The sequence below is a fragment of the Drosophila erecta genome, unplaced genomic scaffold (genome assembly GCF_003286155.1).
Source record: "Drosophila erecta strain 14021-0224.00,06,07 unplaced genomic scaffold, DereRS2 tig00000092-arrow-pilon, whole genome shotgun sequence".
In the NCBI taxonomy this organism is placed as follows: Eukaryota; Metazoa; Arthropoda; class Insecta; order Diptera; family Drosophilidae; genus Drosophila; species Drosophila erecta.
The window spans coordinates 13,018,059-13,046,026 of record NW_020825207.1 but is presented as its reverse complement, the minus strand read 5'-3'; the positions used below and the strand labels follow the sequence as shown (position 1 = coordinate 13,046,026).

At 41.8% G+C, this 27,968-nt stretch overlaps 2 protein-coding genes and 17 non-coding genes across 19 annotated transcripts; all 19 read right to left on the bottom strand.

The window, feature by feature from the left end:
• Positions 1–118: 118 nt before the first annotated feature.
• LOC6547712 lies at positions 119–237 on the bottom strand. Its single transcript, XR_046658.2, has one exon. It is a non-coding gene; the product is annotated as a 5S ribosomal RNA (ribosomal RNA).
• Positions 238–556: 319 nt separating this feature from the next.
• Positions 557–675, bottom strand: LOC6547713. The gene has a single exon (XR_046659.2). It is a non-coding gene; the product is annotated as a 5S ribosomal RNA (ribosomal RNA).
• A 319-nt stretch (positions 676–994) lies between these two features.
• On the bottom strand, positions 995–1,113 carry LOC6547714. The gene has a single exon (XR_046660.2). It is a non-coding gene; the product is annotated as a 5S ribosomal RNA (ribosomal RNA).
• Positions 1,114–1,432: 319 nt separating this feature from the next.
• On the bottom strand, positions 1,433–1,551 carry LOC6547715. Its single transcript, XR_046661.1, has one exon. It is a non-coding gene; the product is annotated as a 5S ribosomal RNA (ribosomal RNA).
• A 311-nt stretch (positions 1,552–1,862) lies between these two features.
• On the bottom strand, positions 1,863–1,981 carry LOC6547716. The gene has a single exon (XR_046662.2). It is a non-coding gene; the product is annotated as a 5S ribosomal RNA (ribosomal RNA).
• Positions 1,982–2,300: 319 nt separating this feature from the next.
• Positions 2,301–2,419, bottom strand: LOC6547717. Its single transcript, XR_046663.1, has one exon. It is a non-coding gene; the product is annotated as a 5S ribosomal RNA (ribosomal RNA).
• Positions 2,420–2,730: 311 nt separating this feature from the next.
• Positions 2,731–2,849, bottom strand: LOC6547718. The gene has a single exon (XR_046664.2). It is a non-coding gene; the product is annotated as a 5S ribosomal RNA (ribosomal RNA).
• A 319-nt stretch (positions 2,850–3,168) lies between these two features.
• Positions 3,169–3,287, bottom strand: LOC6547719. The gene has a single exon (XR_046665.1). It is a non-coding gene; the product is annotated as a 5S ribosomal RNA (ribosomal RNA).
• Positions 3,288–3,606: 319 nt separating this feature from the next.
• On the bottom strand, positions 3,607–3,725 carry LOC6547507. Its single transcript, XR_046666.1, has one exon. It is a non-coding gene; the product is annotated as a 5S ribosomal RNA (ribosomal RNA).
• Positions 3,726–4,036: 311 nt separating this feature from the next.
• Positions 4,037–4,155, bottom strand: LOC113564402. Its single transcript, XR_003407997.1, has one exon. It is a non-coding gene; the product is annotated as a 5S ribosomal RNA (ribosomal RNA).
• Positions 4,156–4,474: 319 nt separating this feature from the next.
• Positions 4,475–4,593, bottom strand: LOC6547509. Its single transcript, XR_046668.2, has one exon. It is a non-coding gene; the product is annotated as a 5S ribosomal RNA (ribosomal RNA).
• Positions 4,594–4,912: 319 nt separating this feature from the next.
• LOC6547510 lies at positions 4,913–5,031 on the bottom strand. Its single transcript, XR_046669.2, has one exon. It is a non-coding gene; the product is annotated as a 5S ribosomal RNA (ribosomal RNA).
• Positions 5,032–5,350: 319 nt separating this feature from the next.
• Positions 5,351–5,469, bottom strand: LOC6547511. Its single transcript, XR_046670.1, has one exon. It is a non-coding gene; the product is annotated as a 5S ribosomal RNA (ribosomal RNA).
• A 319-nt stretch (positions 5,470–5,788) lies between these two features.
• On the bottom strand, positions 5,789–5,907 carry LOC113564397. The gene has a single exon (XR_003407992.1). It is a non-coding gene; the product is annotated as a 5S ribosomal RNA (ribosomal RNA).
• A 327-nt stretch (positions 5,908–6,234) lies between these two features.
• Positions 6,235–6,353, bottom strand: LOC6547513. The gene has a single exon (XR_046672.2). It is a non-coding gene; the product is annotated as a 5S ribosomal RNA (ribosomal RNA).
• Positions 6,354–6,672: 319 nt separating this feature from the next.
• Positions 6,673–6,791, bottom strand: LOC6547514. The gene has a single exon (XR_046673.2). It is a non-coding gene; the product is annotated as a 5S ribosomal RNA (ribosomal RNA).
• Positions 6,792–7,110: 319 nt separating this feature from the next.
• On the bottom strand, positions 7,111–7,229 carry LOC6547515. Its single transcript, XR_046674.1, has one exon. It is a non-coding gene; the product is annotated as a 5S ribosomal RNA (ribosomal RNA).
• A 3,347-nt stretch (positions 7,230–10,576) lies between these two features.
• LOC6547516 (odorant receptor 56a) lies at positions 10,577–12,368 on the bottom strand. Its single transcript, XM_001974817.2, has 6 exons — positions 12,068–12,368; positions 11,543–11,973; positions 11,266–11,481; positions 11,106–11,207; positions 10,737–10,889; positions 10,577–10,682 (listed from the first exon to the last, which is right to left on the bottom strand). Exons 1-6 carry the CDS (start codon positions 12,366–12,368, stop codon positions 10,626–10,628), a joined length of 1,260 nt encoding a protein of 419 aa, XP_001974853.1. The 3' UTR covers positions 10,577–10,625.
• A 10,017-nt stretch (positions 12,369–22,385) lies between these two features.
• Positions 22,386–22,959, bottom strand: LOC6547517 (general odorant-binding protein 56h). Its single transcript, XM_001974818.3, has 2 exons — positions 22,880–22,959; positions 22,386–22,812 (listed from the first exon to the last, which is right to left on the bottom strand). The coding sequence occupies exons 1-2, from the start codon at positions 22,934–22,936 to the stop codon at positions 22,471–22,473; spliced, it is 399 nt and encodes a 132-aa protein (XP_001974854.3). The 5' UTR covers positions 22,937–22,959; the 3' UTR covers positions 22,386–22,470.
• Between the last annotated feature and the right edge of the window lie 5,009 nt (positions 22,960–27,968).

The following is a 27,968-nucleotide window of genomic DNA, read 5'->3' as shown; positions in this document are numbered from 1 at the left end:
ATTTGGATAAGTTCGAAATTTCATTTCGATTTGCAGCCAAAAATTGTAAAGTAATAACTTATCGAAACAAAATCGTAGAAGGCTAGAAGGCTAGAAGGCAGCAAAAAGTTGACGACGAGGCCAACAACACGCGGTGTTCCCAAGCGGTCCCCCATCTAAGTACTAACCGCGCCCGACGCTGCTTAATTTCGGTGATCGGACGAGAACCGATGTATTCAGCGTGGTATGGTCGTTGGCGAAAGTCGTTGGGATAAACGGTGTCCTTATACTCCGATGTTCAGTTATACCCAGAAGCTGATGTAGACTGTTTTTGTAAATAATAATGGTATACCATTGGGTTTTACATTTCAATCGAATTGAGAATGGTAATAGAGATACATACATATAATAGATAAATAAGTGCAGGAAAATATTTTTAATAAGGCAAAGGCAAACGAAATTTGGATAAGTTCGAAATTTCATTTCGATTTGCAGCCAAAAATTGTAAAGTAATAACTTATCGAAACAAAATCGTAGAAGGCTAGAAGGCTAGAAGGCAGCAAAAAGTTGACGACGAGGCCAACAACACGCGGTGTTCCCAAGCGGTCCCCCATCTAAGTACTAACCGCGCCCGACGCTGCTTAATTTCGGTGATCGGACGAGAACCGATGTATTCAGCGTGGTATGGTCGTTGGCGAAAGTCGTTGGGATAAACGGTGTCCTTATACTCCGATGTTCAGTTATACCCAGAAGCTGATGTAGACTGTTTTTGTAAATAATAATGGTATACCATTGGGTTTTACATTTCAATCGAATTGAGAATGGTAATAGAGATACATACATATAATAGATAAATAAGTGCAGGAAAATATTTTTAATAAGGCAAAGGCAAACGAAATTTGGATAAGTTCGAAATTTCATTTCGATTTGCAGCCAAAAATTGTAAAGTAATAACTTATCGAAACAAAATCGTAGAAGGCTAGAAGGCTAGAAGGCAGCAAAAAGTTGACGACGAGGCCAACAACACGCGGTGTTCCCAAGCGGTCCCCCATCTAAGTACTAACCGCGCCCTACGCTGCTTAATTTCGGTGATCGGACGAGAACCGATGTATTCAGCGTGGTATGGTCGTTGGCGAAAGTCGTTGGGATAAACGGTGTCCTTATACTCCGATGTTCAGTTATACCCAGAAGCTAATGTAGACTGTTTTTGTAAATAATAATGGTATACCATTGGGTTTTACATTTCAATCGAATTGAGAATGGTAATAGAGATACATACATATAATAGATAAATAAGTGCAGGAAAATATTTTTAATAAGGCAAAGGCAAACGAAATTTGGATAAGTTCGAAATTTCATTTCGATTTGCAGCCAAAAATTGTAAAGTAATAACTTATCGAAACAAAATCGTAGAAGGCTAGAAGGCTAGAAGGCAGCAAAAAGTTGACGACGAGGCCAACAACACGCGGTGTTCCCAAGCGGTCCCCCATCTAAGTACTAACCGCGCCCGACGCTGCTTAATTTCGGTGATCGGACGAGAACCGATGTATTCAGCGTGGTATGGTCGTTGGCGAAAGTCGTTGGGATAAACGGTGTCCTTATACTCCGATGTTCAGTTATACCCAGAAGCTAATGTAGACTGTTTTTGTAAATAATAATGGTATACCATTGGGTTTTACATTTCAATCGAATTGAGAATGGTAATAGAGATACATACATATAATAGATAAATAAGTGCAGGAAAATATTTTTAATAAGGCAAAGGCAAACGAAATTTGGATAAGTTCGAAATTTCATTTCGATTTGCAGCCAAAAATTGTAAAGTAATAACTTATCGAAACAAAATCGTAGAAGGCTAGAAGGCAGCAAAAAGTTGACGACGAGGCCAACAACACGCGGTGTTCCCAAGCGGTCCCTCATCTAAGTACTAACCGCGCCCGACGCTGCTTAATTTCGGTGATCGGACGAGAACCGATGTATTCAGCGTGGTATGGTCGTTGGCGAAAGTCGTTGGGATAAACGGTGTCCTTATACTCCGATGTTCAGTTATACCCAGAAGCTAATGTAGACTGTTTTTGTAAATAATAATGGTATACCATTGGGTTTTACATTTCAATCGAATTGAGAATGGTAATAGAGATACATACATATAATAGATAAATAAGTGCAGGAAAATATTTTTAATAAGGCAAAGGCAAACGAAATTTGGATAAGTTCGAAATTTCATTTCGATTTGCAGCCAAAAATTGTAAAGTAATAACTTATCGAAACAAAATCGTAGAAGGCTAGAAGGCTAGAAGGCAGCAAAAAGTTGACGACGAGGCCAACAACACGCGGTGTTCCCAAGCGGTCCCCCATCTAAGTACTAACCGCGCCCGACGCTGCTTAATTTCGGTGATCGGACGAGAACCGATGTATTCAGCGTGGTATGGTCGTTGGCGAAAGTCGTTGGGATAAACGGTGTCCTTATACTCCGATGTTCAGTTATACCCAGAAGCTGATGTAGACTGTTTTTGTAAATAATAATGGTATACCATTGGGTTTTACATTTCAATCGAATTGAGAATGGTAATAGAGATACATACATATAATAGATAAATAAGTGCAGGAAAATATTTTTAATAAGGCAAAGGCAAACGAAATTTGGATAAGTTCGAAATTTCATTTCGATTTGCAGCCAAAAATTGTAAAGTAATAACTTATCGAAACAAAATCGTAGAAGGCTAGAAGGCAGCAAAAAGTTGACGACGAGGCCAACAACACGCGGTGTTCCCAAGCGGTCCCTCATCTAAGTACTAACCGCGCCCGACGCTGCTTAATTTCGGTGATCGGACGAGAACCGATGTATTCAGCGTGGTATGGTCGTTGGCGAAAGTCGTTGGGATAAACGGTGTCCTTATACTCCGATGTTCAGTTATACCCAGAAGCTAATGTAGACTGTTTTTGTAAATAATAATGGTATACCATTGGGTTTTACATTTCAATCGAATTGAGAATGGTAATAGAGATACATACATATAATAGATAAATAAGTGCAGGAAAATATTTTTAATAAGGCAAAGGCAAACGAAATTTGGATAAGTTCGAAATTTCATTTCGATTTGCAGCCAAAAATTGTAAAGTAATAACTTATCGAAACAAAATCGTAGAAGGCTAGAAGGCTAGAAGGCAGCAAAAAGTTGACGACGAGGCCAACAACACGCGGTGTTCCCAAGCGGTCCCCCATCTAAGTACTAACCGCGCCCGACGCTGCTTAATTTCGGTGATCGGACGAGAACCGATGTATTCAGCGTGGTATGGTCGTTGGCGAAAGTCGTTGGGATAAACGGTGTCCTTATACTCCGATGTTCAGTTATACCCAGAAGCTGATGTAGACTGTTTTTGTAAATAATAATGGTATACCATTGGGTTTTACATTTCAATCGAATTGAGAATGGTAATAGAGATACATACATATAATAGATAAATAAGTGCAGGAAAATATTTTTAATAAGGCAAAGGCAAACGAAATTTGGATAAGTTCGAAATTTCATTTCGATTTGCAGCCAAAAATTGTAAAGTAATAACTTATCGAAACAAAATCGTAGAAGGCTAGAAGGCTAGAAGGCAGCAAAAAGTTGACGACGAGGCCAACAACACGCGGTGTTCCCAAGCGGTCCCCCATCTAAGTACTAACCGCGCCCGACGCTGCTTAATTTCGGTGATCGGACGAGAACCGATGTATTCAGCGTGGTATGGTCGTTGGCGAAAGTCGTTGGGATAAACGGTGTCCTTATACTCCGATGTTCAGTTATACCCAGAAGCTGATGTAGACTGTTTTTGTAAATAATAATGGTATACCATTGGGTTTTACATTTCAATCGAATTGAGAATGGTAATAGAGATACATACATATAATAGATAAATAAGTGCAGGAAAATATTTTTAATAAGGCAAAGGCAAACGAAATTTGGATAAGTTCGAAATTTCATTTCGATTTGCAGCCAAAAATTGTAAAGTAATAACTTATCGAAACAAAATCGTAGAAGGCTAGAAGGCAGCAAAAAGTTGACGACGAGGCCAACAACACGCGGTGTTCCCAAGCGGTCCCTCATCTAAGTACTAACCGCGCCCGACGCTGCTTAATTTCGGTGATCGGACGAGAACCGATGTATTCAGCGTGGTATGGTCGTTGGCGAAAGTCGTTGGGATAAACGGTGTCCTTATACTCCGATGTTCAGTTATACCCAGAAGCTAATGTAGACTGTTTTTGTAAATAATAATGGTATACCATTGGGTTTTACATTTCAATCGAATTGAGAATGGTAATAGAGATACATACATATAATAGATAAATAAGTGCAGGAAAATATTTTTAATAAGGCAAAGGCAAACGAAATTTGGATAAGTTCGAAATTTCATTTCGATTTGCAGCCAAAAATTGTAAAGTAATAACTTATCGAAACAAAATCGTAGAAGGCTAGAAGGCTAGAAGGCAGCAAAAAGTTGACGACGAGGCCAACAACACGCGGTGTTCCCAAGCGGTCCCCCATCTAAGTACTAACCGCGCCCGACGCTGCTTAATTTCGGTGATCGGACGAGAACCGATGTATTCAGCGTGGTATGGTCGTTGGCGAAAGTCGTTGGGATAAACGGTGTCCTTATACTCCGATGTTCAGTTATACCCAGAAGCTGATGTAGACTGTTTTTGTAAATAATAATGGTATACCATTGGGTTTTACATTTCAATCGAATTGAGAATGGTAATAGAGATACATACATATAATAGATAAATAAGTGCAGGAAAATATTTTTAATAAGGCAAAGGCAAACGAAATTTGGATAAGTTCGAAATTTCATTTCGATTTGCAGCCAAAAATTGTAAAGTAATAACTTATCGAAACAAAATCGTAGAAGGCTAGAAGGCTAGAAGGCAGCAAAAAGTTGACGACGAGGCCAACAACACGCGGTGTTCCCAAGCGGTCCCCCATCTAAGTACTAACCGCGCCCGACGCTGCTTAATTTCGGTGATCGGACGAGAACCGATGTATTCAGCGTGGTATGGTCGTTGGCGAAAGTCGTTGGGATAAACGGTGTCCTTATACTCCGATGTTCAGTTATACCCAGAAGCTGATGTAGACTGTTTTTGTAAATAATAATGGTATACCATTGGGTTTTACATTTCAATCGAATTGAGAATGGTAATAGAGATACATACATATAATAGATAAATAAGTGCAGGAAAATATTTTTAATAAGGCAAAGGCAAACGAAATTTGGATAAGTTCGAAATTTCATTTCGATTTGCAGCCAAAAATTGTAAAGTAATAACTTATCGAAACAAAATCGTAGAAGGCTAGAAGGCTAGAAGGCAGCAAAAAGTTGACGACGAGGCCAACAACACGCGGTGTTCCCAAGCGGTCCCCCATCTAAGTACTAACCGCGCCCGACGCTGCTTAATTTCGGTGATCGGACGAGAACCGATGTATTCAGCGTGGTATGGTCGTTGGCGAAAGTCGTTGGGATAAACGGTGTCCTTATACTCCGATGTTCAGTTATACCCAGAAGCTGATGTAGACTGTTTTTGTAAATAATAATGGTATACCATTGGGTTTTACATTTCAATCGAATTGAGAATGGTAATAGAGATACATACATATAATAGATAAATAAGTGCAGGAAAATATTTTTAATAAGGCAAAGGCAAACGAAATTTGGATAAGTTCGAAATTTCATTTCGATTTGCAGCCAAAAATTGTAAAGTAATAACTTATCGAAACAAAATCGTAGAAGGCTAGAAGGCTAGAAGGCAGCAAAAAGTTGACGACGAGGCCAACAACACGCGGTGTTCCCAAGCGGTCCCCCATCTAAGTACTAACCGCGCCCGACGCTGCTTAATTTCGGTGATCGGACGAGAACCGATGTATTCAGCGTGGTATGGTCGTTGGCGAAAGTCGTTGGGATAAACGGTGTCCTTATACTCCGATGTTCAGTTATACCCAGAAGCTGATGTAGACTGTTTTTGTAAATAATAATGGTATACCATTGGGTTTTACATTTCAATCGAATTGAGAATGGTAATAGAGATACATACATATAATAGATAAATAAGTGCAGGAAAATATTTTTAATAAGGCAAAGGCAAACGAAATTTGGATAAGTTCGAAATTTCATTTCGATTTGCAGCCAAAAATTGTAAAGTAATAACTTATCGAAACAAAATCGTAGAAGGCTAGAAGGCTAGAAGGCTAGAAGGCAGCAAAAAGTTGACGACGAGGCCAACAACACGCGGTGTTCCCAAGCGGTCCCCCATCTAAGTACTAACCGCGCCCGACGCTGCTTAATTTCGGTGATCGGACGAGAACCGATGTATTCAGCGTGGTATGGTCGTTGGCGAAAGTCGTTGGGATAAACGGTGTCCTTATACTCCGATGTTCAGTTATACCCAGAAGCTGATGTAGACTGTTTTTGTAAATAATAATGGTATACCATTGGGTTTTACATTTCAATCGAATTGAGAATGGTAATAGAGATACATACATATAATAGATAAATAAGTGCAGGAAAATATTTTTAATAAGGCAAAGGCAAACGAAATTTGGATAAGTTCGAAATTTCATTTCGATTTGCAGCCAAAAATTGTAAAGTAATAACTTATCGAAACAAAATCGTAGAAGGCTAGAAGGCTAGAAGGCAGCAAAAAGTTGACGACGAGGCCAACAACACGCGGTGTTCCCAAGCGGTCCCCCATCTAAGTACTAACCGCGCCCGACGCTGCTTAATTTCGGTGATCGGACGAGAACCGATGTATTCAGCGTGGTATGGTCGTTGGCGAAAGTCGTTGGGATAAACGGTGTCCTTATACTCCGATGTTCAGTTATACCCAGAAGCTGATGTAGACTGTTTTTGTAAATAATAATGGTATACCATTGGGTTTTACATTTCAATCGAATTGAGAATGGTAATAGAGATACATACATATAATAGATAAATAAGTGCAGGAAAATATTTTAAATAAGGCAAAGGCAAACGAAATTTGGATAAGTTCGAAATTTCATTTCGATTTGCAGCCAAAAATTGTAAAGTAATAACTTATCGAAACAAAATCGTAGAAGGCTAGAAGGCTAGAAGGCAGCAAAAAGTTGACGACGAGGCCAACAACACGCGGTGTTCCCAAGCGGTCCCCCATCTAAGTACTAACCGCGCCCGACGCTGCTTAATTTCGGTGATCGGACGAGAACCGATGTATTCAGCGTGGTATGGTCGTTGGCGAAAGTCGTTGGGATAAACGGTGTCCTTATACTCCGATGTTCAGTTATACCCAGAAGCTGATGTAGACTGTTTTTGTAATAATAATGGTATATACCATATGGTATACCAATGTATACCAATAGTTTATACCATATTATCAATTTTATGAAAGAACCAACAAGATTCCGATATGAGTAATCAAAGTTTATAATAAATACTATTAATATTAAGAATTCTTATTAAATAATATATAAATTATATTGAAACAATTTTTTCTTTTGCATTTTCTGCAATGAGTTCAAATTTTTTCTTTTAATTTAACTTTTCATTATTTAATAGAACCCGGTTTCTATTGCTTAAATTGCTTAAATTGATGGGGGATAAATTTTTGTTTTCGGCTTCAGCTCTACGTAAGCTTCAATTAAGTCAAAGTACATAAAGTTGCTCCTCGTAAAAATACCAATGTCAATGCAAACTTCATAAATCAGTCGAATAGCTTCGCTTCCTTTGAAATTCTCGGAAAAAAGGCGTCGAACTATTCACGACTCCCCACCTTCCAGTGTCTAAATATTTCAACGACTTACGTGTCTATTTTAAAAGGGGTAGCTTTCGAAACCCTCAGCCCTTCAATTCCAAACCCTCCTGAACCTCGAGGATGCATGCGGGATGGGCGTGGTGGGGGCGGGTCAGTTGACGCTGTTGTTTTCATAAGTTGTTGCCTTTGTTGCATTTGTTTTGGCATGTTTATTGCACTGTCAACGGCAATGCATGAAAAGTTTTTAGTTAGCCAAGTTAAGTTGTTGCTGGTGACAAACCCTCTGCGTGCAGGAGCCGTATTTGCTCCCCGGGAGTTATCCGGCTCTGGCCTCCTCCAAAGCCCAACCGTAACTGTTAATGTGTTTGAAGTCAAATTGTTTGCAGTCACGTGACCAACAGCCGAGGCAGCAGCAGCAGCAGCAGGAGCAGAAGCAAAAACAACTTTATCCATGATTAATCAGTTGCATTTAAATGTGCACGATATCCTGGGCGGGGCTCGTCCTCTGGTGACAACTGCAGTCCTCTTGGCCAAGCTCGAGTGCTCATATCCGGCCAACAGATGGGCAACGGACCTGCTTATGATTAATTCAATGCATTCAAAATTTAACTACAACTTCATTTCGCTTTATGGCGCCGGCCAACAAATCGGCGTGCGTTAATTAATTTTAATAACCATATTTATTTCACCTAACAGCTGGCTCAGTCACGCGTGTGTGTTGCCTTAACTGTGCCATCGTAAATGTTTAATGGCAAAACACTTAGTTGGCCAAAGTGGAGAGCTTTGGTAGCGCAACAAACGTAAGCCCTCATATTTAAGTGAATAAAACTGTTTCTCCCGAATGGGTTTCTTCTTTTCTAGGAAAATACATCTTACTCTGAAAATTGTACAAATTTTAAAAGCGAAACAGAAATCACTATTGTTTTGAAAACATTATTTCTTCATACTTAAAAAAACGAATTATGCATTACATAATTGCTTGTCAGAAGTTAATTTCTGCTACCCAGATATGACTACGCATAATGGTAACTTACAATTCTTTGGCTTCACCTTATGTATGTACCACCCTTATAAGGAGGTTTTGCTTCCTTGAAGGGGGTTTTTCCTTTGTGGGCCCGTTCCGAGAATTGCTTTCCCTTTGAATTCATTTCTTTTGTGGCGGTAGGGCAGCAGTGTATTGTAAATATTCATTACATGTGTGCAGCAAATTTTAATTTTTTCGCAAAACTGCAAAAACCCAAAGAGGGTGGCTCACACACCTACCATACCGCACCGTACAATACACTCGAGCTCCCAACGCATTTTCCCCTTGAGGGACGAGGGTTGGCACTCTGAGTGCACGACATTCATTGTGCTTAATGAACACTCGCATCCATTACGCTTGCATTATGTATGTAATGTCATAAATAATCAACAAAAAACGTGCGCAACGAAAACCATAAAAAATTTGCCAATATTGCTTAAAATACCGGCAACAGATGCCTAGAATTTGCTATGCCGCAATGCCATGTGGTTTCTATTTTTGCCAAATTATGTTTATTGTTGTGGTCTAAAAATATGTGTTTCCAGCAAAACGAAGTTCTTTATTAATAAGAGGTCGATATTTGACTAGCTTCAGATTTGCAATGACTAGCTAAATAATAAAATTATTGAAGTTGGTTGATATTACTTGGTTAATTTGATTTGTCATCCGAACTTTTTAAACAAAATAAAACCAATATTTTGAAGCCAAACTCATCTTCTATAGTTAAGCGTCAGAATCGACCCTTACTCAAACAATATTTACCTATTTAGTAAGAGTTTAGCGCTTCAAAACGATACCTAGTGCAAATAGAAGAGCTGAATCACCAACCCTTTCATTGTGTTACGTTTGTTTGAACAAAAGTGAGCTACAGATGTCGCGGATATATAAAAGGAGTTGTAGCTCATATATCAGCGCATTCTTCTATTTTTTCGAAGGGGTAACGCTCTCCTCGGAGAGATTTCCATCTAGTGGTTTACCAACAACCCTTTTCACGCTGTTACCCAACTATCTGTGACCCTCGCTGTTGTCACCCTCCGAGGACTGACATACGTGGATGTCCAGGTTTTTCGGAATGGTTCTGAGTTCTGGGTTCAGGGTTCTGGGTTCTGGCATACCTGCCGCGTTTGTAACCCCGCCATTAATACTCATTAGTAGCCGAGGTTCGGCGTGTGCCTTTATCAGCCATTTAGCCACTTTGTGTAATCCCAGGGAGCACAACAACCGCAACAAAATGCGTGTTTATTTGGGTGTGGGTCTGGGTTTGTTTTTATTTTTGTTGCCTTACTTTTTTGTCTATACTCTTAATAATATTAAAAAATACACCCAGGGGGACAACGATTCGGTTTGTTTGGTTAGTTTCGCTGATGGTTGTGGTGGCGGTGCTGGTGGTGGGTTGATGTATCTGACCGTTTGGCTGGGGCAGACGCATAAATTTTCTTTGTCTAAACCCCCAAGACAATTAGAGGCACGGAATACGGACAGGCAGGGAAATAATGGCAGGGGCGGGCGTGTCGGTAAGAAGTGCAAAAATCGTTTTATATCCATTGAGAAAGACAATATAACAAAACACATACAACGCCAGTGACATGCGACGTTTCTCAAGTGATAAATGATGTCGCCCGTTACTTGCATTGCCTTTTTGAGTAACAGGCGTCTCTTCAGTTTGAGCCACGTTTATTTGCACTGTAAAATGGTTTTAGCATTTCAGCTTCTACATGTGTGCCCACCATCGTTTCCTCGGTTTTTGTGAGTGTGTGCCGGGCAAAATGAATTGCATGGCTTGTTTACTGTCATGTTAGCCAAACGAGTTGACAGGCGCAACGGCATTTGATTAGCCCTAAAGAAAAGGCGTTCCCTCTAATACAAGTGAGAGCTACGCAGCAAATTGAAGTAGCTGTAGGCTCCACGGCCAATCTGCAAAGGAAAGGCTTGAATTCGATGAATCCAATATCGACTCAGCAGCCCTACGTCTATGAAGGTCCTCAGATTCAAATCGACCAGCAGGGCGCGCATCTTCATCGGCCTTTGGGCATGCATCATCATAAAAACCAGCATTTTCTGCAGAGGCATTTCGAAGTTGTACCATCCGCAAGAAAAGTAGGCAAGGCTCAGTTCATCGTGCTGAAAAAAGGACATTTTTAGGAGTCTACTAAAAGGAAGTAAACAAAAATCATGCGAGTATTGTCTGATTGCTTTGGACTTTTTTCTCCGAATTAATCGTGCTACATACGACATGTGAAACCAATGTGAATGAAAGTCAATTGAAAAAATGTGAGAATAAATTCACTTTTTTACAGGGAGAAATATATTGCATGATATTCGTGATATTATACCCACACATTCAACAATCAATGTGGCATGCCAATGATAGATCCACAAAATACCTGCCATCACAAACAGGTAAATGAACATGAAGAAGTAATCCATTTTGCTTGGAACCTAATAGGCCACATTAAATATTTTCTAAAACTGTAAATTAGTTACTACTCAAACTTACGCCAACTGTCAAGGCAAAAAAGAGAAAGCATATGAGAACCGAAAAGATAATGAAATCTGCCATCACGGGCACGCAAATTAGATACTGTAGTTCCTGGATAAATTTTCGAATCCTTAGTTGTTCCCTTACAAATTCCTTGAAGAGTTGCATTTGCCAGAAAGTTAACTCACTGCCAGTTAGACGATTAATTTTCAAGCTTGGATTAAGCCGGGTAATCTGCTCCAGTACGAATATTAATCATTTCTTGGAATATACAAAGCAAGAAATAAGATCTTACATCCATCTCTTCCACTCGCTTTTTGAGTATCTGCAGCTTGAGGTTTACGAACTTCATGAGGCAAGTGATAAAGGTGTGCCACAATGGGATAGTGGTGATCCCCAGGCCCAGGGCGTACCAAGGTCCCAAGTATCCAACCACGAAGTTATCGCACAGTTCTCCGAAGGGAAACAGCTGAAATAGCAGAATGGGCTGCTCCTCACCACGCCGCACTGCTGGCACATTGAAAACCGATTTTGGCATAAATAGAGTCCTGTAGATGCAGTCCGAATAGGCCATTAGGCCAGCAATGACCGATGGCACCCAGATCAACAGGGTAATGGAGCGGGTATAGGCCTTAGTGGCGAAAAGCAGTTCCATCTCCTGACTATCTGCCTCGAGCATCAAGTTCTGGATGTCCGAATGGGCAACGCGCAGAAGGGATATAACTCCTGGAAAAATAAGTTTTTAAAATACCACTCTAAGGACCATTTCAATCTCTTTATTCTATCCAATGAACATATTAAATTTATAGTTTCAAGTTACTATCTCTTTGAACGTAGGCATTAAACGTGGCAATGGATACCGCAAAATACTGGACTGCGGTGGCGTAACTTGTAGCCCCATCATTGAGGTTTTCGTAACCACGAAACACTCTCGCCAGCATTAAAGCACAGCTTAGCCAAATTGATGCTGTCAAAATGGTGCACCGTATGAGACTGAGCAACGGCCTAGTCTGATCCTTGGAGGCCACATATCCGTACCACTGGAAGCAGCGCAGATGCATTCCAAAAATGGGATCATCGAAGGTAGTCGGCGATAGCAGCAGATCCTTAACCTTAAACATGGTAACTGTTCAGAGCTGACCATTTTCTAGCGCCTTTTATATGAGTGCACAGCCTGGACTTTGAGGTGCTAAGTGTATTGATTAGCAGGGTCCCCGATAAGTGCCAATAATTGTCCAATAATTGTCTCTGTTTACTGATTTACCGACAGGTGCTGCAGTTCTGCATAGACGATTTGGTAATGTGCTAGGTGTAAGCCCTCCGGCCAGATGGCCTTCCAGCATTTGTTGGCCAGTTTAAATTCGATTTGCATGTTACACGGTGCGGCACCCGAAACTTTGTCCACATTCAGGGGCAGCAATGTCAAACGTGTTTAGGCAGCGTTGCATGCGAGTGGGTGAAATTTGAAATTTGCTAGTGAAATTAAACTTTTGCCCAACTTGTTCTGGCCACTTTTCGAGAGTGTCCCTTTCCGGCGGCCAGGTCTAGAGTGTAATCAGGTAATGGGAAGCGAATAAATAAGATGTGAGTGCACTCCTTCTGGCTTTAATAAAATTAATTTTTGATCTCTGCTCGCTGGATAGAATTGCAGGTGCACGTACCAAATGGGGGCCAGAGCCAATCAAGTGGTCAGATTGCGTAGCCAACTATCGAACATCGACCCAAGTAACCTCACATGGGGCCAAAGGTCCTTCCGGCAAATGGCATTCAAGGAAGATGGAATGCAAGGACGGAGGAATCCCAGAATCCGAGAATTCGAGAGCCCGAGGCGGGAACTCAGAATCGGAAAACGAGAATCTCGATTCGTTTTTGCATGTGACAATCATACGCCGGAGCTGAGTAATTCGCCAATATATACATGGGGCATCAACGGATATTGTATCTGTGGAGCGAAGCATGTGCGGCACGAGTGTGTCGTCTATTTCACAATTTGCATTTAATATCCTTGTGTGAATAATTTACAAATGCAATAAACGTAAATGCGTTGGAGGAAACGCACTCAGACATGGCTGGGTGCGAACCGAACCCAGTCCATCTCGGAATTCGAGCCCGAATCCAACATGGAAATGCTCCACAAGCTCCGAGCTTCGGGAAAACGGAGTGTGTGTATGATTGTGGGGGAAAACTCAGTGCACGCATATTTGTATGTTGCATGTTTGCTACTGTCTCTCTGATGTTTGTGTTTGCAAATGTGTAAATGCATTCGCAGCTCGGTAGTATTTGTCTGTCTGCTGGCGTGAAATTTGCTGTAAGCAATAAGCCTGTGAGGATATTGAAAGTCACTCGTTTCTGGTATTTACTTATGCGTTTGTTTCATGCTCTGCTGCAAAACGGAATGGGAAATCGGAAGGATTCGGAGGAGTATCTATCTGTATTGGCCTGACTTGACTTGGTTGGGCTTGACTTGGCTTGGCTTGGCGCTTTTCACGCCACATTTGCCGGGGCAGAGTAATCGGATATTAGCCCGCCTTGCTTATTGTTATGGCATATTTATTGGTAGTCGGAATTGCACACGATGCTGCGTTCAGTTTTGTGGTTAACTTGCAGCTTTAACTGCCCCATAACTAAGGGCTTTTCCCATCGATAGTTCGTGTGGTCTCCATTCCTTTTGACATCTTTGCGTGTTCTGTGGCTGCAATATCGGAATGGAATTTCCATATTTACTACGATTGCGGTTCATTTACAAGGATACAAGTTCAGCATTTGTCATTTGAGCTTTCCGCTCAACAAGAGTATCGTAAAAATATTAATTTTCCAACAAAGCATCATAGTCATAGTAGTTTTCCTACTATATCATCGTAAAAGGGTATCTAAGAAAACATCTCATTTTCGCATTGTAATCCATCAACTAAGCATACTTCGCTGAAATCTTTTGCGAAGAACTCGGAAACTATGCAACTTTGTTGGCCATGAATTATAGCCACATTTAACCTTAAATAAAGTCTTTTAAAAGTCCATAGACTTTAAGAGTAGGAGGACTTTACTTGAGCTTTTGGCGCCAACCAGCCACTAAATTGTTTACACGCAATTTCATCAAAACAATAAATCATGCAGTTGAATCGGCACAACAAAGGCGGCGACAACGACGACGTCCGCTTTCCCGCTTTTCCGCTTTCCCTGCACAGACGAACGACGAACGACGTGACGTCAAGTTGACATTTGGTGAAAATCAAATCAAAAGCATTTTTCCGCACAGCGGAAGTGGCGCAAGTAGCAAGTCAAACTTGGCAAACACACATTTATAACGCAAGGATATAGTAATGGGACCCACAAACACAGAAATCCCCAAGTACATAAGTATATCCCCGTAACATACCCATATACACATATATAAAACACATATATGGGGATATATATTTGCTCTGAGTGCTTGACGGCCAGGTCATCAATCGTGTGGTTGAAAGAAGGAGCAGCCGGGCAGGCAGCTTCAGTTGCGCCATTTTATTTAATTTATAAGTATAACATTTAATATTAATTATACGCCACGTAAGCTCATTGCGCACGCCGCTGAAAAGCCATGTCCTTAAATGTGTGCGAGTGGGTGTGTGCCTTGTGTGCGATGTGTGCGGTGTGAGCGGTGTGTGTGTGTGTGTGTGTGTGTGTTTGCGGCATTGGGGCCACAGGTTTTTATTTCGCTCATTAACTATGCACGTTTGTTGGCACTGCAATGGCCACAATGGTCAACATCGGTGGGCGACCAGGACGAGAAAACCAGGCACAGGCACAGGACCAGGAGCACGAGCAGGAGCACGAGCAGGAGCAGAGGACTGGATTCTGAAACAGGAGCAGCAGAAATTCCCATTTAACCCTTCTTTTTCACTTTTTCTTTGGTAATGCGCAAGCAAAAGAAAAACAACCGTGAGATTGCAGTATATTGGGGCGATAAGTTGAAAGCGGCACACCCTTTGTTGGAGCTCCCATTGTTATTGGCAATACTTGATGAGATCTTTTGCGAAATGCCTTTAAAAATGTACATACCCAAGAAACATCAAATACAAGCACAAATATGGAGTTACATTTATAGTGAAGAGCTCTAAAAATTACCAAAACATAATGCATCACACTTTCAACACCTTTGTAAGCTGTTTTGAATGAATTTTAAAATGAATTTGTTCTTTTCCTTACAAGTACTCACTAAATTAAATAAAATTCTGGGAACGACAAATGTATCCCCAAAACTCGATATCATAGATATAGGGCATTTCCACAAATGAAAGAGCCCACGCGAAGCGTCCAAGTAAAAGTCCATAATGTTTAAATTGTGGCTCTCTACAAAAGCGAGAAATCAGCACAGCGAGTTTTTATTTGCATTAAGAAATTATAATTATGGCAGCTGGCACTCCCCGCCTCCCCACCACCAACTCCGCCCCCCCTCGGCGTGTTTCGACCGCTTTTGGGGTTACTTTTGCCCTTTGCCGTAGTTTGTTGGCTTGTGTCTGACGGGTGTACTGGTGCTGCCTGGCTCCCTGGCTGCGTGGGGTGCACACTTTTTTAATTGAAAAGTGCAAAATAATGTTAAAGAAAAGTAAAAAGTAGTCGTGGCACAAAGTATACGCCAAGTATCCCGACCCCGTTCCATTACTTGCCCCCGCCATTTGGAATCCCGAGAGGCACGCCAACGCTTGTTTGTACTTGTGTAGGTAGCGAGTATTGTGAGCAGATGAATGCAGTTTGCTGCTTCAGTTTTTATCCTTTGCTTTTATTTCACGGTGCCCAAGGGTTCGGAATGCGAGGGCTGGGTTGCGTGTCCCGCTTCAAGGAGCCTTCCGAGGCATAAATTGTGGCCAGAAATGAGCGTGAGGATGGCTTGTTACTTCTTGGTAGCCTGTAGCCTGTAGCCTGCATTGCTGGGGGTTTTTCTTCTTTCGAAAGGTGGATCCTGCTGACTCTGTGCAGCTCAGCTAAGGGTGGATTAATCGTTGGGGTGAAGTGGTCAGTAGCGAAATCTTACAACTTTTAAAGGCCAGTTTACCGGTTGGGGTAGAAATCGTGAGAAATCAGTTTTAATCCAAGTTTATGCACGTACATAAGTGAAGCCTTTGTTACATATATTTAAAGCTTGAATGCAAATTATTCTGACCGATTAAGTCACTATGAAAATGAACACAGAGAGGTGTAACTTTTGGAAGTAACAAACAAATCCTTTAATAACTTCAGAAGTAGCCGGGCTGTGCGCTAGGTAAAATTCAAAAACTCATTGACCAATTGCATAAATCAGATTACCCTAGGCCATAATCCGAATCATTGGTTATCGATACTATTTGGTGGGCAATCTCGAGATACTTCCTTCGGATAATCAGCTTACATAATAAGTTGCCTTTCCACACTCTGCCAGTTATCTAATTTGCAGTGCCGGAGAATCAACACTTTGTAAAGCTGCCATAACAAGCGTTAAGTGGATGAAAGCCAGCTTCCCATTTATCGGTAATTGCGTCGTTCGCTGCGATTGTCGGGGCGTTCCATCGTTCGCTCTTAGCTCGAAATGCATACAATTTGCGCTACTTATGCTAAAATCGCAGCTGCATTCCATGGCCATGGCCATGGCCAGCAGCATGGAGCACCTGGCTGTATGGCTGAGGTGGCTGGTTGGCTGGTTGGCTGCCTGGATGGCTGGCTGGCTGGCGTTCGACATCGTCTTCAATCGACAAAGGCGGCAAAGGCCCAATGAAGCATGTAATTCGCCCAGAACTAGCGCTACAAGTAATTTCAAATTGATGGCGCGAAAATTACGACAAGCGCTGTGAGCCAAAGTTAGCAAGAAGCCCAGGCAGCGAGAACAACCGTTAGTAGGCTATGGCAGCTATATAGCTCCAGATCCCAGATCCCCCAACCGAGATGCACTCATCTGTGAAATGCAACTCGAAGGCGAAATTGCAGCATGCTGCATTTTATTTTGGTGCCCCGCAAACTTAATTGTGTGAGCCATCGACGACGGATGAAATTGGTTATGCCCCATGAGTCTGTGTGTGTGTGTGTGTGTGTGTGGCGCCTTTTAGACGGTTTAGTGCGCAAATTGGCCTACAAACTTGTCACCATTTATCTCACTCAGTGTCAGCGGCATCTTGGGAAGATGGAGAGATCCTCCATACCATACACATATCCCATACGCAAACTTATTCTTATTTTATCGCGCGTGTCTCTGGGCCGTGCAAAACTTTGCCAGTCTGCCATAAAATGCGTGTCGAGAACACAAAATGACACTTAAGCGGTACGAGTCCTGAGCCCCTGACAATATTGAATATGCAGAGGGAGAAGCACCCACACACACTCAATCAGGTATCATTTAGGAGGAACCATCAATCTTGGCATCATTCCCCAACTCTGAATCCGACTTTATCTCGAACGAAGTGCAGACGCTCGCATAGATATTCGCTGGCGGCACAGGAAAATGTATTTGGCTATGTTTGCCATTGTTTGGCCAACAATAACAATCGATGTCACCAGCAGAAGCAGTCGAAAAACAGCCCAAAAGATCCCCAAAAACTAAGCTAAATGCGGCACCACTTGAGAAGAATCCCTCTTTTGTATTGCATACTCTTGGGCGCCGGTGGAAATCGCTATGGAAACAGCATCGCATCATCGCTCATGATAGAAATCATGATGACGAAATGGTATAAGGCATAAGGGATGACAGTTTTAAGAAAAATGAAAGTGTTGTGTGCACACTTTTGTTGCAATGTGTGATGTTCGACAAGCCCATCAATCTGTCAGTTGCATTCAAATTTGTATAGTAGTTCTATCTAACAATCCGCATTGAAATTTAGAAATTTATTTTTTTGTAATTTTTTTTGTAATTTTTTTTTCATGTGATGGTGTATGTAGATATTCAAACAAATTAAGAAATGTCCTAAGCCTGAAGTTCCAAGCTCCATAACTCAACTTATCTTAATCGGATTTTAAAGTGGCATACCTCTAAATGTTTCTGGCGCAATTCTCTAAAAATCTGCAATCAAATTAAAAAAAAAAAATTTTTTAATTTTTTTGTAATTTTTTTGATGCGTCGATGTAGAAATTCAAGAAAGTTAAGAAATGCCCCAAGGCTGAAGTTCTATACTCCATAACTCAACTTATATTAATCGGATTTTGAAGTGGCATACCTTTAAATGTTTCTACCGCAATTCTATATAAAACTGCAATCAAATTCAAAAAAAAATTTTTTTAAAATTTTTTTGTAATTTTTTTGATGCGATGATGTAGAAATTCAAGAAAATTAAAAAATGTCCCAAGGCTGAAGTTCTATACTCCATAACTCAACTTATATTAATCGGATTTTGAAGTGGCATACCTCTAAATGTTTCTGGTGCAATTCTCTAAAAATCTGCATTCAAAGTTGAAAATTTATTTTTTTTCAATTTTTTTGTAAATTTTTTGGTATTATGATGACAAATTCAAACAAATTAAAAAGTGTCCTATTGCTGAAGTTCTATACTCCATAACTCCACTTATCTTAATCGGATTTTGAAGTGGCATACCTCTAAATGTTTCTGGCGCAATTCTCTAAAAATCTGCATTCAAATTTGAAAATTTATTTTTTTTCAATTTTTTTGTAAATTTTTTGGTATTATGATGTACAAATTCAAACAAATTTAAAAGTGTCATATTGCTGAAGTTCTATACTCCATAACTCCACTTATCTTAATCGGATTTTGAAGTGGCATACCTCTAAATGTTTCTGGCGCAATTCTCTAAAAATCTGCATTCAAATTTAGAAATTAATTTTTTGTTGTGTAATTTTTCTGAAGTGTGATGGTGCAATCCATGTATTGAGTGTTTTGCATCGGGGTAGTTAAATGCTTTCCAATTTATTTTTAAGTGTAAAATAACTTGTATAAAACGTTATAAGTTTGTTTAGTTTAGTACTAAGAAATAAGGAGTTATTTTGGCGGAATACAATAACTTTATTTGATTAAAAATATACAAAGGAATAGTGCTTAAATGGGTTGCTCAAAGAGCTTTGTGGACCATAATATTTGCATCTCATTTACGGCGGAGCTCAAGCCGCTCTTGAAAACTTTTGAACCCGGAGTGAATGACACTGGCTCTGGACAATTTAGCATGGGTCACGCCCATGGAAACGTGCAGGACCTTCAGATATTTGTGCGAGCTAAGCCCCCACAAGCATTCGAATTAACCCTTTGAGGTCGCTGGTGGGCATTGACATGGCAGAGCTAGGGGATCGAAATGGACCATCATCCTTTGGGCTCGGCACGCGCTTTTGTGCGAAAATATGCAATTGAAATGTTAAATAAATAAAGGCGTAAATACTTGAAGGGTAAGCCAACAGGGCAACAAGAAGTGTGCACATCCCGGCACTGTTGGATCCGCCAGATACACAAAAGTGCAAATACATAGGGGGAAGCACCACCAGAACACGGAGTACCCAGCCAGCCCGTTATGCATTCCATAACTTTGCAGTCGTCGGCAGACGTTGACGCTGAAACGAATGAATGAAAATATGCAGGCAACGTGATTCCGCCACAGCCCCCAAATGCCACTCCCGCTGCCACTGCCGCTGCCACTGCCACTCCCACCGCCCACCGACCAGCACCCACCGCCCATTCTGCAACCTCGACCTCGACGAGGACGCCATATTGTTTGCGCGCCATTGGGAAACGTTACCGTTAGCCATCGCCATCAGCATCCGTTACCTTCTTCGCAGTTACCTGTTACACTTGAAGAATTGCTTATTAACTTATTGCTTATTAACATTTAGCTTGTCAGGCTCAGTCTTCATGGTAGCACCAGTATATCATTTTCTATGGAGTTTCTGTTTTGGAACCGCGTATAAAAACTTACGAATTTGCTTAGATCTTTTCTACTGGATGTAATCGCTAAGTTGTCTCTGAAATATAAATATTTTCAAACTTATTAAACTAGACTAATTTGTCCAATATTTGTATAGTTTCCTCAAAAAAAATTACTTTCACTTCTCTGAGTGCATTTGGTACCTGCTCGGCAACAGCAAAAGCGATGGCAAAAGCAACATTCGTTTGCTGGTATTTTCTGTCGAGTTCAGCGTAAATTCATTCATTTCCACTTGAATTTACAATTATGCGAAACTGTTGTTGAATGGGTTTTGACTTGGCTGATGCCGAGCTGGGATTGGATTCGAGTGGAGCTGGGTTTTCGGGGTACTTCTGCATTTCCCTTAGTCTATCACGGTCTCTGCATATTTCCTGCTTTTGCCATTGGCAGCGGCATCAGCAGCTTGGCTGTTTAGCTTTTAATAAACTGCGGTCGGAAGGTGAAGTCGATGCGAAATCTGAATGCCAAGCAGCTTCCTGGAAATTGTCAACAGCAGCGGCAAGGAAGCTAGTGAATAGCAAGTTGCCGTGGCAACGTTCAAATCGGCGATCCTGCTCACTGAACTCCTGTTGGTATGTAATTAAGCTCATGACTTTGGGTGTGAAACTGACGGATTTCAGGTGGGAAGCTGTTCAAGCTGAGAAAAATGCTCTCAAAGTTTAATTTTCAGTTTTAATATGTTTGCCCTAAGCAGGGAACTGTTTTTATTTTGGTTTTTTTACTTGTGAACATTATTAATACGAATTTGCGAAAGTTTGTGTTTATTTAAAGGATGGTTCCATAAAGTTCAAATTTATTGTGCTCTGTGCACTAATTCCCACCCTCTTGAAAACCCAGTAAGGAGCCAAATATATTACGAAATACATAAATATTTATTGCGATAAAAGATATATACGCTTAGTTCCCAGATCTCTTCCTAACCCGATAAGTTTGCAACTGGGCTCGAGAGCTCTTATCCCTCGCAAAGTTACTTTTCAGCAACAACTTTTGCAGGCCCGGGCCAAAACCATTTCAGGGCGCAAACTTTCCAGCTGGCAACCAGTGCAATTCAATGTCATATCCTTGAAAAAAGGGGTGCATAAAAAGCGAAGGAAGCCCGATGGCCATAAAAAATCGGCAAACTAAAGTTCTGTTATTGAAAGTTCATCGATGAATGTGAAAGGAAAACATCTGCCTCCAACTGCAACTCCAACGCCCACTCCTTTTTGCCTCCAGCCGGCGATGTCCTGGCTTGTTGGCTGCAAGACTTGCGGCGGCTTACAGCCCATTTCCTTCTGCTATTTTCAACATTTCTAGGTCCTTTTGTGCTCGGCTCTACTAATTTCCTTGGCCATTCCTGACAGTCCAGACACAGACATCCTTCGGCTGCATATCCTGGAGCCTGCTGCTTAGCCAACGTTTGTATGTGGTCGATGCGTTGCCCGGTTGTTTGCATTTTTATTTGTATTTCATTTTCAATTGACTGGCAGCCCGTTGCTCCTACCTCCTACCTCCTACCTGGAAGCTGCCCGGTCGGCTCTTTGTGCATTTCAGCCATTCATCAGAGTTATTTACTTTTTAACGAGTTGATTTCATTCAATTTGTTTGCCCAGGTTTCAGTGGCTATTACCGGAGCTGTCCAGGAAACCCCATGGCCCGAGTCCCAACTTTCCTTTAAGCTGCAACTGAGCTCCATTAAAGTCAGTCACCCAGCCAGCTTCTCCTTCTTAGCGTTCAATCTGTAGACATTCCGATACCATTGAACTTCTCGCGTTGCGCAATTTTGGGGCTCTTGTTTTCCTTTTGGCCCCCTTTTGCCGCCTGCTGCGCGGGCTCCGTCAACTTTTCGGTGCCTTTGGCGATGTTCGGTTTCAATAAATATTTTCACAATGAAGAAATTAAAAATTCCTTGGAATACAATATGTAGCCTGCCCCCAAAAATCGCCGAGAATCCAGCCGGCAGCGTCTATTTATATATGAAAACTTAGTTTGTCTTCGATAACAAAAACATGGGGTTGCAGAGTTTGGGGAATAGCAAAGAGTGTCCCGACCCTGACAATTCGATTGAAATTGTTGCCGACGGCTATGATTTTATGAGTGCTCTGTTTGCCTTTTTGCCGAAGCGGTTCGTAATAATTAAATTGCTGGCATTTCGCAGATGCTTTGGGAATATTTCACAAATTAGCCACCAAAAAGGCTAGCAGGGTCAAAAGGGAAATAGGTACGTAAGTTTTCGGAAAAGATAATATGAATAGATTGTACCTCTTCAAAAATAAAATAAATACTTTTGTTCATTTTGGAACTAATGGTTTTGCTTTAATTTCTACTGCAAGCCTTTATTGCTCTTCTTTTCTACCGATTGGTTGGATTGTTAAGGCCCTAAGTGGATTGCTGGAAGCAGGCCAATATCTTGAAGGCCGTGTCACAGGCATTGGCGCCCTTGATCGCGCTGCACCTGCCCAAGTCCCTTTCGATGAGATCCTTAAAGCTCGTGTTCGCATAGTGAGACTTAATCTTGTCGGTCAGCAGTTTGCCTGTGGAGTCCATGAATCCGCTCTTGACCAGAATGCACTGGGCGGAGCACTTCACATTGTCCTTGGCATCCTCGGCCTTGACCTTGCCCGTTTGCAGGTCGGCAAGATCCTGGGGAGTGACTCCGTTCTCCTTGAGGCAGCCCGTCACCAGGTCCTTGGACACCGAGGTGTCTATGTTGGCTTGTTGCTTTGCAGCATAATTTGTATTCATATTAATATACTTTCGCTGGTACACCGTGTAATAGCCAACTTACTGCCAAAATTCCTGAAAGGCAACCGAGCAATAGAGTCAATGCGAGTGTAGCCCTCATTTTAGTTCACTTTTTCGTTTACTAATCGCTCGCTGAAATTACATCGGTTTTTATAGTTCTGTTGGCACTTTGCGTGACGCTTTGAATTTGTCAATTCTTATTGTCCGCATATTGATTATCACTAAAAGCAGAGACGCATTGGTCACGCTGACTGACTAACTCCAAAAGTTATTGCCACTGTCAAGGTGTCTAACCTAAAGGTCGGAATAATTACTGATAGGAAAGTCTCTTCATTTTTGCTTAAAATGGCAATGCATTCTGAGAAATTCATGCAGTTGGACTGAAAAGGGCACCTGCCATTTAAAATGGTAAGCTTTTAAAACAAATTTCGAAATAGATTTGTGAAGCAATATTCTTTCTAAACCTTACAATTTATAAATATCTACGATAGTTTTCCGTTAATAATTGTTTAAAATATATTGTTTAAATATCGTTTTAATGCATCAGTCCTTCTAGATTTCAATGTAAAGTTTGGACTTGAATGTATTAGGCAATAATTAAGTTAAGGTTCCAAGCTTGGCAGGGCATTAGAATGTCAGGTAACGAAATCGTTTGAATATTTTATAATTACTGCTGATATCTGCTTAATTATGCATAATTTATTGTTCATTTTCGGGTGATTATTATCGGCGTGCATTTGTTTAGAATGCTCAAAGGCTATTAACGTATGGGTCAACTGGACAATTTGCCAATTTGCTCCATTGCAATTTTCGTTGAAAATACCTTGATTAATTTTCATGCTCACCCTAGTGCATATTTTAATTGCAACGAAAGGGATTCACTGTCCCAATGGCAACGGTTAGATAATTCGGATATTTCGTAATTGCATTTGTACGGTTTTATCGTAATTGGCTTTTTTGCACAAGCAGTGCGGCTAATGCTGCTATAATACCTATTAGCACTATGAATATTATTATATATTTCATATTATATTCGCGGGGTGCGGACATTTTCATTTACTTTAATGCGTTTTCAAACGCTAATTGAAATCCTTTTAGAGTAATTGCAAAAAATGTAATAGCTCTCAGCGGGCAAGGAGACGGGTTTAGTTGGCCGGCCGGCTTGCCATCTCACAGTTGGTAATTAGAAGAACAAACTAATTTAGTAAATTACTATTTAGTGGCCCCTTTCGCATGGGCCACTTGGCCACAACATCTGCGGTCCACAAAACGTAGTTTTTGGGCTTTGAAGTTGCGGCCTTTGAATTGCGCCAAAGGACATTCGAACAAATGGCATCCTTTGAGTGTTTGTAGGTGTGTATCCGTGTGTACACGTTGCAATTGCTGTCGAAACATCAAAGCTATGCGAGTTTTCCAGTTGACTTCATCAGTAGATTGTGTGAAGTATGCCAAAAATGTGTTGGGAGCGCTCGACTCGACCCGTTTTACCATTTTCCTCCGCCCGAGCGAGTAGTTCGGCCAACCCGCCTTAAAGTTGCTCTTTAAGCCCCCGGACGGAATGCAGGGCCATTTCTCCGGACTACGGACTCCAGGCACGTGCTGCCAAACCGGAAGGAACACGCGCCCAAGTCCGGACTTCGAAACGCTAACGCGATTGCCCCGGTGAAATCCAGTGCGCATGGTAAAATAATATTGGCCAAGCTTTTAAAATACATTTTACATCTACTTCAGTATAATTGACGCGTGGCCTTTGTGATATCGTCGAGCCAGGGAAATTTGAGATCGAATGCTCATCAAAAAAGTGGTCCGTGGGCAGGCAGGCGATTCAATTAGTTCAACGCCCCAAGGGCATTAGCAATATTGCCAGCGACCGAGGTTCATCTGACACCAAAAGCTGTTGAGCTAATTGAAATTTCGAATTTACAAGAAAATATCCCAGTCTACATATATGAAATTCGGATGTGCGTTATAATAAAATACAATTTATATTCGGCTTAGCCTAATATTAAAATGAAGTGAAAAATAAGAATTACACGAAATGAAAACATGTTTTGCCAGATTCGGCCCCTCTCTACTTGGAAGTTCCATGCCCCTGGAGGGTCGGTGGCTCCATTTCCAGGGCCTACGCAAAAAGTGCGCATTCGAAATAACATAATTCACCTGGCAGGCCCCGTGCTGCCCACCAACTTCACTTTCCCTGAACCAAAGCCACAAATTCCGGCACAGGATAAATATGAAATGCAGCCAGGCATAAGAAGCCAGCACAGACCATTGACAGCCGGAGTGGCAGCCAAATGGGTGGCGTGGGAGTCGGGTTGGTTCCCCGATTTGTCCTGCTGTTTAAAATAGCAAACTAGACCAGGCCCCTAACATGTCCTCCGGCTTAGCGCCCATGTGCTGGTGTGGCCGGCTATTGTCTGACTACGGCTTTACAACTCATAAACAGCAGACGGCCCACTCCTCGCTGGTAATAACAGTTTAAGCTCGGGGCTCTGTCCAAAAATTGTCCACATCTCGTTGTTTAATTTTTTTCTTCGTCCACCCACCCTCTCTGTGGGCTGCTTGATAAGAGGCATTTTTACATGTGCTAAAAAAACAGAGGGACGGCCGTAAGTCGGGGGGCATCTTCGTAGGAATGGATGGAGATGGAGCTGGCCTCGGGCCCATCCCCAATGGGCTCTTCCAATTTTTGGCCTGGCTGCATGTGCGTTTATGACTTCATAATGGCCAGAGATGGGGATCAGCTACAGCAGGAGCGGGAGCGGGAAGCAGGGAGCATCATCTCACCCCAAGGATATGCGCTGCATTGCGGGGTGGTTGCTCCCGCTACCGCTCCTGATCCGGATCCGGATTCCGCCGCTGCTCTGTCTATGGATTTGCGTAGGCGTGGCGTTAACATGCGACTAAGTCCTTTTATATCCCGGAGCATTCGCTTAGGCTTACGGCTCAGGCTCAGTTTTCATCTATCCAACACCAGCTCCAGCTCCAGCTCTAGCCTCAGCCACGGCTACATATCTTGGGTCTTAGACCATCATCAATTGCTGTCCCCATGGTGTAGTTAGGCCCGTGGCCCGAAACCCCGGTCCCGGCTTATATAGGCCAGCAGCAGAATTTAATGCCGACCTCTGGGAGCTATTGCGGCCAGGCCAGGCCAGGACCAATGGCCCAGCAACAGGAGCATCACATCAGGAGCATCCCCGCCATCGTGGCATGCAAGTTTTATGCTCATGTGTGTGCTGCGCCCTGTGTTTTATAAACAATTTTAAATTGCTGGCCCCCGAAAATGAGGGGCTTTTGCTGCTTTGTAGGCAAATTGTTTTATATGTGCGTTGGCTGCTCTGCAGTTTATTGGCCAGGTTCAGATTGACGGGGAGTCTGGGGGCCGCATAACTTTGCATAATCTCAGCGAAACTGAAACTATGTGGCTACACAATGCGCCACATTAACTTGCGGCCCCAGGAGCACTCACACGTTGTAGTGTATTGGGTATAAATCTCAGCAGGAGATGAATAAAATCCCAGATCCAAGATCCAAGATGATGCGGAAAAAATTAGAAATAAGCGCAAAATAATAAACCATTCAGCGCGCCAATGTCTCAAAAATAATATAAATAGCTTAAAAAGAAGGAGAGCAACCCAACACAAACAAAGAGACAAACAAACAGTCGCCGTAGCCGTGGATACGGCAATGCGCCATGTGGCACACATGCTGCACCACTCAACCACTCAGCCACCGAGTCATCCATGCCACCCAAACCACCCATCCCAGCCCCAAATCCGTGCTCCACCTTTGGAGGCACTCGGCAGACCGCATGATTTCATCTTTCGCTTTCGTGCAGACAACTTTCGCGAGGAATCCACGGACCGGGAATGTGGAAATACCCTTTTGTGCAGGGAAAGTGAACTCTAATAGTGCTCATTTTATATAAGATAAATATTACTAATAACTATTAGAGTTCACTCTTGCTTTACAAAGATTAACATTAATTATGTTATGTAAAAGTAAACTATTAGAATTCACTTTCCCTTTACAAAGGGGTAGTTCCACCTTATATGTATGTCTTTTTTAATAAAATGAATATTATAAAAAGAGTCGAAAGATTTCCGAGACATAATATCGATATGCTATGCTTTATAACTAGTTTTTAAGGATAGTGCTCTTCTTCTAGAGTATCCTAGCCTCGTTCTTTGGCCCACTGGGAATTCGAAATTCATTTTTTCATTAAATTCGCCTAAGCAAATGCTAGCCCTGCCATAGAAAAGAGTATGGGAGAGATGATTTATGGAGCAGACTTCATAAAGTTCATAAATGTCGCGGCAAGCAGGCGGTTCGCAAAAAGAGGTGTGTGTGCGTGAGCAAGTGCTAGTGTGTGTGTGTGTGTGTGTGTGTGCGTGTAGTGTAGTGTGTCTGTGTGTTGGTGGGGCAGACACTACAACAACAGAGGCAACATTAGTAACCACATTCATGCATTTGACACTTTCGCCAGCTGAAAAGGGGAATAAACAGGGGAGGGGCGCAGTTTTGCGCATTTAATTAACTAAAATGCTATAAATATGATTTTAAATTAATTTACTTGCGTGAGTTATTAAATTACAAAATGCACGGTGTGGCTAATGAAAAGTAAAGAGTACTGGTGCTTAATGGAGGATGTATTTGGCTATGGGTGGCCGACCTAGATGAAATCTGGCAATGTGCCATCTTGTGTTCCAGATTTCTAGAAACTAGATTTTGGCAAATTTATTTACGCCTTTGATATGTGTACATATTTTCCCATGTCCGATGGTTTGTAATCATTTATTTCCCAATTTTGTGTTGATCTCTCCATTTTCTTCGGCTGCAATTTTATCCGTGTCCCACCTTGTTCCCCCAATTCAATCTCCATCTTTCAGTGTTATGGCAGGACCAAAAGAGAAGAAAGCTAGCAACCATCAGAAACTAATTTCGTGTTGCCCAGGGACCCTGGCACCTTACACACTTTCGAATGTCCTTGCGCCCAGACGAAACCGATGGCGGAAAGCTGCCAACCGCATTTGAGCCGCCGTCGGGCTTTTCGGAGGGTATTAAATTGTCTGGTCGCATATCGCGGCGTAGTCAAATTTCCGCCGTGCAGCCAAACGCTCCCAAAAACCCAC

Bases quoted from the DNA above. Each gene is read 5' to 3' on its own strand.
- LOC6547516 (XM_001974817.2), bottom strand. From the start codon at position 12,368: ATGTTTAAGGTTAAGGATCTGCTGCTATCGCCGACTACCTTCGATGAT. The intron at 11,208-11,265 runs GTAAGTTTGAGT...GTGGCCTATTAG, and splicing joins TTTTTGCCTTGACAGTTGGC to GTTCCAAGCAAAATGGATTA. The intron at 10,683-10,736 runs GTAGGGCTGCTG...TTTCCTTTGCAG, and splicing joins ATCTGAGGACCTTCATAGAC to ATTGGCCGTGGAGCCTACAG.
- LOC6547517 (XM_001974818.3), bottom strand. From the start codon at position 22,936: ATGAGGGCTACACTCGCATTGACTCTATTGCTCGGTTGCCTTTCAGGA. The intron at 22,813-22,879 runs GTAAGTTGGCTA...TATGCTGCAAAG, and splicing joins GCCTTTCAGGAATTTTGGCA to CAACAAGCCAACATAGACAC.